Genomic DNA, 12,500 nt, shown 5'->3' with positions numbered 1-12,500 from the left:
TCATGCCAAGGAAGAGTACTACAGATGCAGTATTTACTTTGAGGACGTTGACAGAGGAGACCCCTGAAGGGAAAAGGAAAGAAGAAACTCCACCAACATTGCAAACTGTAGAGCAAGCTTGAATGATCCTCTGTCAATCTGTGTAATAAAGATCCCGTAGAATGTTGCGAGCTACTTCCTGTCAAGACATTCCGTGCCGTGATATTCTCTTCTAAGTGTTGGAGTTTGGAAGCGCTCATGGTTTTGTATTTTTAGTAACGGGTCAATTTACAATTTACAATTTACAATGTAGGCATTTAGCAGACGCTCTTAATCCAGAGCGACTTACATTAAGCAAGAACAAAAGCATGGGAATACATCACATAAAAACATTTATCAAGAAACATGCGTAAGCTAAGAAAGTAACAGTGGAATATCTATATAATGAAGCTATACATATAAACTATACATCTATACTACTATGCTATACATATGTACTATGGCGTGCTATGACTACATACAATGCAATTATAGTGCTGTCTACATAACATGCTATAAGTCTGTATCAAATGCTATCTAAGTCTACAGAAATGCTATGTAAGGGGGTGGGGTAAGTGCTATGGGCCATGATGGAGTCTGAAAAGGTGGGTTTTCAGACTACGACGGAAGATTGGGAGTGATGCTGCAGTTCTGACTGCAATGGGAAGTGCATTCCACAGTTTTGGAGCCAGAAGGGAGAAGAGTTTGGGATGTGTGGAGCATTGTCCCGGCGTTTTTAGTGAGGGTACTTCCAGCTTCCTGCATAATGTGCAGATTGGAAACGGGGGGGTACGCAGGGCCGTTGAGTGATATTATATTATTAAAACATTAGGGTCGATCAGTGACTTCCATATTATTAAATATTATTGTATTAAAACATTAGGATGTCTCATTGTTGTGTTAACAGGGTCCAGCCCACCAGTGAAGCTGATTGGTCCACACACAGACCCAGTGAAGCTGATTGGTCCAGACGCAGACAGGAGTGTTTCTATTAAACAGGAACGTGAAGATCATCACGACAGCAGTATGTATCGATGTTCTATCGTGGATAAATCTAAAATAAAGCAGTTTTATTCATGTATTTCGCGCTCCTATAGCTAACCTATGATCCACCGTTCGATTCTATAGACATTCTATTTCTAATCTTTTATATAGATATTTCATGTTCACAAAGTCCTGGCAGAAAATATTCTGTTGCTCTTGAAAGAGTAGTCAGAATGCTATGTGTTCTCCGTTCACCTTTTAGTAAAGATTAAATACCGTGGAGTTTAAATTAGTCTGTAACTAAAACACTGTCCGTACCGTGGAGTTCAACTACACAACATTTAGATAAGACTCAGCATATTTAACGGTTCACTCTCGTTTATCTGTTGTCTAGAATTCCTGCACCGGCCCGTCGGCAAAGAAGAGCTTTCCCCTGAAGAGGAGAGGAGATCCAGTCTGCTCCAACAGGAACCTCCACAGAATCACATGAGATCCAGTCTGGACCAGGAGGAACCTCCACAAATTAAAGAGGAACAGGAGGCGCTGCTTCACAGACCACATGAGGCTGACGGGTCAACGTTGACATTACTAGCAGTAGCAGTGAAAAGTGAAGACGACGCTGATGAAAACAGAGACACGACTCAACACATGAAAACACAAGCCGATGCAGAGGACTGTGAAACATCACAACCAACCCTCCTGTCTTCACACCGTTCCGAATCTGACACTGAAGACAGTGACGAGTGGGAGGAGACTGGCGAAGACCAGTCAGTTGTACACACGCCGACATCACAGCGCGCACGACGCGCGGAAGGACGAACTCCGCCTGCGAGTGACGGGACACCACGGTACGTGGAGTCGTCAAAAGAGACCAACTCCACAAGGAGTCGTAGTCTGAAGCTCTGCGTGTGTAACGTCTGTGGCAAGAGCTTTAATCGAACGGACAATCTGAAAACACACATGAGGATCCACACCGGAGAGAAACCCTTCAGTTGTTCGCTTTGCAGCAAAAGCTTTACCCTTAAACAAAATCTCAAAACGCACATGGGAATTCATAAAAACGAGAAACAGTTTTGTTGCGCGATTTGTTTCAAAAGCTTCACTCGGAACGCACAGCTGAAAAAGCACAGAATGGAAAAACACGCTGGTGAGAACCTGTCTGGTTGTCCAGAGCCTCCAGACAGAACCTCCGCCGCTGATGTTGGAACATCACAATCAACCACAGAAGAAGAACAGCTCCTCCGTTTACGTTCTTATGAATCTGACACTGTGGGCCGCGAAGAGCAGTCGGCTTTACACGCGCTGCAATCACAGCACGTTGACGGACAAACGACACGTTGTACGGTTTGTGGCAAAAGCTTCAAACGGACAGACAATCTGAAAATACACATGAGGACTCACTCGGGCGACAAACCCTTTAGTTGTGCAGTTTGTAGAAAAAGCTTTACGCTTAATCAAAATCTGAAAACACACATGAGGATTCACACACATGAGAAACCCTTTAGCTGCGCAATTTGTGATAAAGGCTTTGCTCAAAAGATTAAGCTTAAGACACACATGAGCACCCATACAGGGGAAAGACCCTTTTGGTGTACAGTTTGCAGCAAAACCTTCAACCGAACTGAAAATCTCAAAACACACATGATGACTCATACAGGGGAGAAACCCTTCAGTTGTACAGTTTGTGACCAAAGCTTCCGTCACCGGGGTACTCTGACCAACCACATGAGGACTCACACAGGAGACAAACCATTTAGTTGCACAGTCTGCGGCCAACGCTTCAGTCGCTCTACAAATCTGAAACTGCACGAGGATTCACACAATCAGGAAACCATTTAGTTGTACAGTTTGTGGTTAGAATATTCAAATGTGTCTTCCGTTTTTGGTTTCTTCCTGAAAGCTTGAAAGCCTTTGAGTCAAAAGGCCCCGATCGAAGATTCACAACTTTTTGTGATATCGTAACCCTAACTCCTCCCCCATTGCCATACTACACACAGCTGTGGGCGAGGCTTACGTTCAGGTGGGTGGTGGTGCGAAGATGAACTGGTGGGTGTGGCCACGCAACAACACTTTTTAGAACTTTCTGTACACTTTTGAAAATAATCTTCCTCCTAAGGGGAAAGAAATCACGGCACTCCATCTTTAAACACGTGTGGGTTCATACCTTAGAGTATATATGAATAGAGAAGACACCCGAGTTCTCCTCCCATCCACTTGCATTAAGTTGCTCAAAAGCGCATGAGGCGATTTCACTCCTCCTTCCTGGTAGGAACAGAGTGCATTCTGGGATGGATTGCCCCAATAACATGAACGCGCTGCCGTTGACTATCGTTGTGCCGTTTGTGCGCGTTCACGTATGAAACATTCGTTCACGTGTCATGGCCCCAAACACATGAACGTGCGCAATGATAGTCAACGGACCAGCGCTGGCTCGAGCTACAATATGGCAACCCGTCCCTAACCCATGGGAACCCTAATCCTAGAGCGACAGGCTGGGCTAAAGATCCTAACCCTGACAGAATAAATCTCTGAAATACATGTATCTGATTATACTTCTCATTTCTTCTTGTGCTGCTCGCTTTGTGTCGTTTTGTTTTGTGTCGCGTTGTTGTTTGAGCAGATTACTTTATAGATGTATTCTATTACATTTACATTCTGTGTGGACGAAATGACTGGAACATTTACAGTGCAGAGAATATCCTATGGCCAGAATATGTTTATTATCACTTTTAGTATTTGGCTATTGGATAGAATATCGGGAGGAAACCTCATAACTCCAAAGTGTTCATTTTTCAGGAAATTAAAAATATGCATTTTTCAGGAAATAAAGAAAACCTTATATTTTTTAAACAAAGCAATGCTGCCTCATCAAAGTTTGGTGTTGTAACTTTATATATTGTTAATTACTTCCATGAGAGGGAGAGAGGTGGTGGAGTTAGCTGCTTTATAGCAGACAGTTTGAGGGTCCAATCAATGGAGTTAAGAGGTTTTGTCCAAAACACTTTTTACTACTTTCCATTGGTTCGAAACAACACACAGACGTAAAGGGTGTTCAATAGCACTGATTTATGGAACAACACACAGACATAAAGGGTGTTCAATAGCACTGATTTATGGAACAACACACAGACATAAAGGGTGTTCAATAGCACTGATTTATGAAACAACACACAGACGTAAAGGGTGTTCAATAGCACTGATTTATGGAACAACACACAGACATAAAGGGTGTTCAATAGCACTGATTTATGAAACAACACACAGACATAAAGGGTGTTCAATAGCACTGATTTATGAAACAACACACAGACGTAAAGGGTGTTCAATAGCACTGATTTATGGAACAACACACAGACGTAAAGGGTGTTCAATAGCACTGATTTATGGAACAACCCACAGACGTAAAGGGTGTTCAATAGCACTGATTTATGGAACAACACACAGACGTAAAGGGTGTTCAATAGCACTGATTTATGGAACAACACACAGACGTAAAGGGTGTTCAATAGCACTGATTTATGAAACAACACACAGACGTAAAGGGTGTTCAATAGCACTGATATATGGAACAACACACAGACGTAAAGGGTGTTCAATAGCACTGATTTATGGAACAACACACAGACGTAAAGGGTGTTCAATAGCACTGATTTATGGAACAACACACAGACGTAAAGGGTGTTCAATAGCACTGATTTATGAAACAACACACAGACGTAAAGGGTGTTCAATAGCACTGATTTATGAAACAACACACAGACGTAAAGGGTGTTCAATAGCACTGATTTATGGAACAACACACAGACGTAAAGGGTGTTCAATAGCACTGATTTATGGAACAACCCACAGACGTAAAGGGTGTTCAACAGCACTGATTTATGGAACAACACACAGACATAAAGGGTGTTCAACAGCACTGATTTATGGAACAACACACAGACGTAAAGGGTGTTCAATAGCACTGATTTATGAAACAACACACAGACATAAAGGGTGTTCAATAGCACTGATTTATGAAACAACACACAGACATAAAGGGTGTTCAATAGCACTGATTTATGAAACAACACACAGACATAAAGGGTGATCAATAGCACTGATTTATGGAACAACACACAGACGTAAAGGGTGTTCAACAGCACTGATTTATGGAACAACACACAGACGTAAAGGGTGTTCAATAGCACTGATTTATGGAACAACACACAGACGTAAAGGGTGTTCAACAGCACTGATTTATGAAACAACACACAGACGTAAAGGGTGTTCAATAGCACTGATTTATGAAACAACACACAGACGTAAAGGGTGTTCAATAGCACTGATTTATGGAACAACACACAGACGTAAAGGGTGTTCAACAGCACTGATTTATGAAACAACACACAGACGTAAAGGGTGTTCAATAGCACTGATTTATGGAACAACACACAGACGTAAAGGGTGTTCAATAGCACTGATTTATGAAACAACACACAGACGTAAAGGGTGTTCAATAGCACTGATTTATGGAACAACACACAGACGTAAAGGGTGTTCAATAGCACTGATTTATGGAACAACACACAGACGTAAAGGGTGTTCAATAGCACAGTTATGAGCTTTCCTCCCCACAGCAACATAGATATTTATTTATTAATATATGCGCCCTGGCCAGAATATGTGTAATCTTATACTACACAGTAAAATACAGTGGTTAGTTCCCTGCAAAAAAAGGGATTTCAACCTTACTACTACTTTTTACTACGAGGACTTATCAGAGGAAATTATGTTAAAATGTTATGCATACACTGTATGTATAATAACCCATTCTGACCTGAGATCAGGTTCTAAAAATGTCTTCTACATCCTGACAGTTTTCTGAAAAAGCTATGTTTCTATGTCAGTCGTTCTTCGATTTTTCAAAAATAGCAGACCTACAAGCTCGTAGCGCGCCACTCGGTGGCGCGCTACGAGCTTGTAGGTCTGCTATTTTTCAATAGCAATTTACAATTTACAATTTAGGCATTTAGCAGACGCTCTTAATCCAGAGCGACTTACATTTAAGCAAGAACAAAGCATGGGAATACATCACATAAAAAGCATTTATCATGAAACATGCGTAAGCTAAGAAAGTAACAGTGGAATATTTATATAGTGAAACTATACATACACTATACATATAAACTATACATCTTTACTACTATGCTATATATGTGTACTATGGCGTGCTATGACTACATACAATACAATTACAGTGCTGTCTACATAACATGCTATAAGTCTGTATCAAATGCTATATAATCCAACAGAAATGCTATCTAAGGGTTTAGGGTAAGTGCTAAGGGCCATGATGGAGTCTGAAAAGGTGGGTTTTCAGGCTACGGCGGAAGATTGGGAGTGATGCTGCAGTTCTGACTGCAATGGGAAGTGCATTCCACAGTTTTGGAGCCAGAAGGGAGAAGAGTTTGGGACGTGTGGAGCGTTGTCCCGGCGTTTTTAGTGAGGGTACTTCCAGCTTCCCTGCGTTGGCTGATCTGAGTGCGCGGGAGGGTTTGTAGGGTTCAATCATACTTGTAAGATATGGGGGAGCCATACCTTTGGTTGCTTTGAATGCCAGCATCAGAGTTTTGTATTCTGTGCGGGCAGCGACCGGGAGCCAGTGGAGGGAGCGGAGCAGGGGGGAGACATGTGAGAATTTTGGCTGGTTGAAGACCAAGCGAGCTGCTGCATTTTGGATCAGCTGGAGAGGCTTAAGTGCACATGCTGGTAGGCCAGTAAGGAGGGAGTTACAGTAGTCGAGTTTTGATAAGACTGTTGTCTGGATTAGGAGCTGGGCTGATTCCTGGGTGAGGAACGGTCTAATTCGTCGTATGTTATAGAGTGTGAACCTACAGGATCGAGTGACAGCTGTGATGTGAGGTTTGAACGAGAGCTGACTGTCCAGGACAACACCAAGATTCCTGGCTGTTGGGACAGACGTTACCAGGGCGTTGTCTACGGAAATAGTTAGCTCCCGCATAGGGCAGGACTTAGCTGGGAAGAAGAGAAGCTCAGTCTTGTCTGGGTTCAGCTTGAGATGGTTGGAGGACATCCACTGTGAGATGTCAGCCAGGCATGCAGTGATGCGCTCTTCCACCTGAGTGGTAGAGGGGGGGAAGGATAGGAACAGTTGTGTGTCATCGGCGTAGCAGTGATAGGATATATTGTGGGCAGAGATGATAGTGCCAAGGGATTTAGTGTACAGTGAGAAAAGGAGGGGACCAAGTACAGATCCCTGTGGGACCCCAGTTTGGAGGGTTCGGGGGGATGATAACAGACCTTTCCAGGAAACCTGGTAGGTCCGGTCGGTGAGGTAGGAGGAGAACCACTTTAGTGCCGTTCCACCGATGCCTAGCTCCGCTAGGGTGTCTAGGAGCAGCTGGTGGTTCACTGTGTCAAATGCTGCTGATAGGTCTAGGAGAATCAGTACTGCAGAGTGGGAAGCAGCTTGGGCAGCATGTAGTGCTTCTGTGACTGCCAGCAGGGCAGTTTCTGTGGAGTGGGCCTTCTTGAATCCGGACTGGTTGGGATCCAGCAGGTTGTTCTGTGAGAGATGGAGAGAGAGCTGTTTGGAGACGACACGTTCAATGGTTTTAGAGATAAATGAAAGGAGTGATACCGGTCTGTAGTTCTTGACATCTGAAGGGTCAAGGGTTGGTTTTTTGAGGAGTGGTGTTACTCTGGCTGACTTGAGGGCAGATGGGACGCAGCCTGAGGTTACTGAGGTGTTGATGATGGAGGTGATGAAGGGGAGCAGATCAGGTGCGATGGTTTGGAAGATTGGAGACGGGACAGGGTCAAGAGGGCAGGTGGTGGGTCTAGAGGATGTCACTAGTTGTAGAACCTCGTCTGGGGAAAGAGGAGAGAAGGAGGACATGCATGGTATGTTGGGGTTAGTGTTGGTTGAGTCGGATGCTACTTTATGTGGGAGGGGAGGAAAGGAGCTGCTGATATCATCAACCTTCTTCTCGAAGTAGTTGACAAAAACATCAGCAGTGAGGGATGAAGGTTGAGTGGGGGGAGGGGGTTTAAGGAGGGAGGTGAAAGTGGAGAAGAGCTTCCTTGGGTTAGAGGTACAGGATTGGATCTTGGTGTGGTAGAAAGAGGTTTTAGCAGTGGTTAGTGAGTGGGCAAAGGCAGAGAGGAGTGAGTGAAAGTGTGAAAGGTCATCTTGTAGCTTCGTCTTGTGCCACTTTCTTTCGGCTGCCCTTAGAGGTGTTCGTTCAGATCTGAGAGTTTCAGATAGCCAGGGAGCCGGTGGACATGAGCGAGCTGGCCTGGATGAGAGCGGGCAGTGTTGGTCGAATGCAGATGAGATAGAGGAGAGAAAGGATGAGGTTGCAGTGTCAGGTGAGAGGGAGAGGAAGGACTCCAGGGAGGGTAGAGAGGAGAGAATAGAGGATGAGAGGGAGGAGGGGTTTAGGGACTTGAGATTGCATCGGGAGGTGACGTTCGGAGGGTTAATAGGTTTAGGCGGGAGGGTGGAGAGAGAGAGGGAGAAGGTTATGAAGTGGTGGTCAGACCTAGTTGAGGGGGTAACAGAGAGTGTGGAGGGAGAGCAGGCTCTGGAGAACACAAGGTCCAAAACATTACCAGCCTTGTGAGTGGGAGGGGAGGGAGATAGGGAGAGGTCAAATGAGGCCAGAAGGGATGTAACGGGAAGATATTTCTCTGCGGTAGGAAGGTTGAAGTCCCCCAGTAGAATCAGAGGGGTGCCATCTTCCGGAAACGAGCTGATCAGAGAGTCTAGTTCTTCCAGGAAGTTCCCGAGAGTTCCTGGAGGGCGATACAGCACAATGAGGATGAGGGGGACTGGCTGTGATATTGAGATAGCATGAAATTCACATGTGGACAGAGAAAGGTGAGAGAGATTTAAGACACGGAAATTCCATTTGGGGGATGTTAGTAGCCCAGTACCACCCCCTGTACCTGTTTGGCGGGGGGTGTGGGTGAACTTGTGTGAAACAGAGAGCGCGGCGGGAGTTGCAGTGTTATCTGGGGTGATCCAGGTTTCAGTCAGAGCAAGGAAATGCAGAGACTTGAGGGAGGCGTGGCCTGAAATGAATTCAGGCATATTCTTCTTGGTAGCTGCTCGGCAGTTCCAAAGTCCTCCCTCCACCACAATGTGATGGCTGGGTGAACGCGCTGGGTAGATGAGATTTGAGGGATCTCTGTGATTGTAGGGGTAGTGTCTAGGGCGACATGAGGAGGACAGTATAGGGACGGTGGGAAAACACATTCTAAACAGGTATAAGAGATAATAATAATAAAGTAATAATAATAATAATGATAATAATGATAATAATAATAAGGTACAACTAATAATTATAACATAATAATAGTAATAATAATAATAATAGGAAGTAGGAAGTAAGTTGATACAAAAGCTAGCTAAAGCATGACATGATGCTAACACCGAAAGGGGTTCCCGCCCAGAATGGGATAATTATAAAAAGAATAATACATTAATTTTACATTTGGGGGATATCTTTCTATGTTAAAATGTTATGCATACACTGTATGTATAATTATAAAAATAATAATAAATTAATTTTACATTTGGGGGATATCTTTCACAATAAATAAAACATGTTCTAGACATTCTAATGACATTCTTCACTGTGTGAAAAGAGGTGTTAAGGTTAACAGGCAATTACGGGCACCAGATTTGCCCGTAAACCTCAAGTTTAGCATAATTTAATTGTGTAATATACAGTAATAAACAGATTATACAGTAATATACGGGGGTGATATGTGCATTACAGGACTTTTCCTGTAATTCACACAACCATATCCCATGCTATATGTGAGGTATATTGTTTTGTTTGTTGAAATGGAATATAACTATTATTATTATTATTATGTATCGGGTTCTATTCTGTTTGTATTCACAATAAATGACGTTTATTTCCATCACCCTGCAATGTGAACATTGTCCATGAGGGGGCGACACAGAACATAGAATAAAAGCTAAAGGAAAACAGCAACGTGGTATCGCGATGGCTGTCTACCTCTGAACTCAATACATCTAATCAACCTAATCAATCAATAAATCAATCAATCTGCAATTGCGACGTTGATATTGTGGATTTTCCCCCTGGACCCCCGAACAGGTTAAACTGTAGACATAATGGGCGAGATCATTTTGAATAGTTCAACTAGCCAATCTACATTGACACATTCATTTTAACTATTCAAAAATGTTTAGCAAAATAGTAAAACTAGGCAAAGAAGTTTAGAGATAAAGGGTTCAGCGGTGACCAAAATGGAGCCCTTATGACTGCTATCTAAGGGGCCACACACACACACACACACACACACACACACACACACACACACACACACACACACACACACGCACACGCACGCACACAATATAAGCAGAGGAATCAGTGTCCTTAAAAGTTCCATTGATGTACAACATGTTCACATGTTCACATGCCTTTGTATATATTATAGGCCTATATATTACATAGGTCACACATTCACACACCTTTACATAGATTGTGCATTACATTCACCCATTCACACACACACACACACACACACACACACACACACACACACACACACACACACACACCGATGGCGGAGGAAACCATACAAGGCACCAACCAGCACATCAGGAGCAATCAGGGGTTCAGAGTCTTGCTCAAGGACACTTCGACACTATAACTCTGTGGGGAGCCCACAGGGATTGAACCGGGAACCTTCACGGCTCCCATCCGGCCACTCTACCTCTGCTCCACCGCCACCCAGCGGTGGGGGCAGCTGGGTGGCCGAACGGTTTGCGGAGCGGTCTTGATATCGGAAAGGTCGCTAGTTCGTATCCCCGGACCGGCACGTTAAAATTACCACCGCTGAAGTGCCCTTGAACAAGGCATTGAACCTCTACCATGAAATGTTCTATTAGCAGGGCCTGGCTGTACAAGTTCTTGAGCTTAGTCCAGTTACCCTGGGTAAACATAGTACCTTTCCTTACCTTAGTCCAGTTACCCTGGGTAAACATGGTACCTTTCCTTTCCTTAGTCCAGTTACCCTGGGTAAACATGGTACCTTTCCTTTCCTTAGTCCAGTTACCCTGGGTAAACATAGTACCTTTCCTTTCCTTAGTCCAGTTACCCTGGGTAAACATAGTACCTTTCCTTTCCTTAGTCCAGTTACCCTGGGTAAACATGGTACCTTTCCTTTCCTTAGTCCAGTTACCCTGGGTAAACATGGTACCTTTCCTTTCCTTAGTCCAGTTACCCTGGGTAAACATAGTACCTTTCCTTTCCTTAGTCCATTTACCCTGGGTAAACATAGTACCTTTCCTTTCCTTAGTCCAGTTACCCTGGGTAAACATGGTACCTTTCCTTTCCTTAGTCCAGTTACCCTGGGTAAACATAGTACCTTTCCTTTCCTTAGTCCAGTTACCCTGGGTAAACATAGTACCATCCCTTTCCTTAGTCCAGTTACCCTGGGTAAACATAGTACCTTTCCTTTCCTTAGTCCAGTTACCCTGGGCAAACATAGTACCTTTCCTTTCCTTAGTCCAGTTACCCTGGGTAAACATAGTACCTTTCCTTTCCTTATAGTCCAGTTACCCTGGGTAAACATAGTACCTTTCCTTTCCTTAGTCCAGTTACCCTGGGTAAACATAGTACCTTTCCTTTCCTTAGTCCAGTTACCCTGGGTAAACATAGTACCTTTCCTTTCCTTATAGTCCAGTTACCCTGGGTAAACATAGTACCTTTCCTTTCCTTAGTCCAGTTACCCTGGGTAAACATAGTACCTTTCCTTTCCTTAGTCCAGTTACCCTGGGTAAACATAGTACCTTTCCTTTCCTTATAGTCCAGTTACCCTGGGTAAACATAGTACCTTTCCTTTCCTTAGTCCAGTTACCCTGGGTAAACATAGTACCTTTCCTTTCCTTAGTCCAGTTACCCTGGGTAAACATAGTACCTTTCCTTTCCTTAGTCCAGTTACCCTGGGTAAACATAGTAACTTTCCTTTGCTTTGCTTTGCTTACCCATAATAAGAGTCAAATGAGAGCTGCAGTACTCTATGCCACCTGCAGGGGGAGACAGAGACATGCATGTTCATGCTGTGACCAGTCAAAGTGTTACAGCAGCTCCTGTGCGTGCGTGCGTGTGAGAGACATTTATATAGGTCAGAGGTTCCCAAACCTTTTCATGTCAAGGACCCTCAAATTGACACTAATTAGCCCCGCCCTCGCGGACCCCCATTTGAAAACACATGCCAGGGACCCCCATAAGAGGAGATGTTTACGTCTCTAGCAGTGATTCAGGGACCCCCATAAGAGGAGATGTTTACGTCTCTAGCAGTGACTCAGGGACCCCCATAAGAGGAGATGTTTACGTCTCTAGCAGTGACTCAGGGACCCCCATAAGAGGAGATGTTTACGTCTCTAGCAGTGACTCAGGGACCCCCATAAGAGAAGATGTTTACGTCTCTAGCAGTGACTCAGGGACCCC

General features: G+C 44.0%; 1 protein-coding gene across 1 annotated transcript in view; it reads left to right on the top strand.

Moving 5' to 3' along the window:
• LOC310876376 (uncharacterized protein) overlaps window positions 1-12,500 on the top strand; it is a gene marked incomplete at its 3' end in the record, with an annotated part of 40,571 nt that overhangs the window by 732 nt on the left and 27,339 nt on the right. Inside the window, exons 2-3 of the mRNA XM_083789904.1 lie at window positions 926-1,042; window positions 1,397-1,574. Of these exons, the coding sequence (XP_083646030.1) occupies window positions 926-1,042; window positions 1,397-1,574 (295 nt within the window). The remainder of the gene's footprint in view (window positions 1-925; window positions 1,043-1,396; window positions 1,575-12,500) is intronic.

This window comes from Protomyctophum parallelum (assembly GCF_964188405.1).
Source record: "Protomyctophum parallelum genome assembly, chromosome: 19".
NCBI lineage: Eukaryota > Metazoa > Chordata > Actinopteri > Myctophiformes > Myctophidae > Protomyctophum > Protomyctophum parallelum.
The sequence above is the reverse complement of the archived record's forward strand: the minus strand, read 5'-3'. Positions and strand labels throughout refer to the sequence as shown.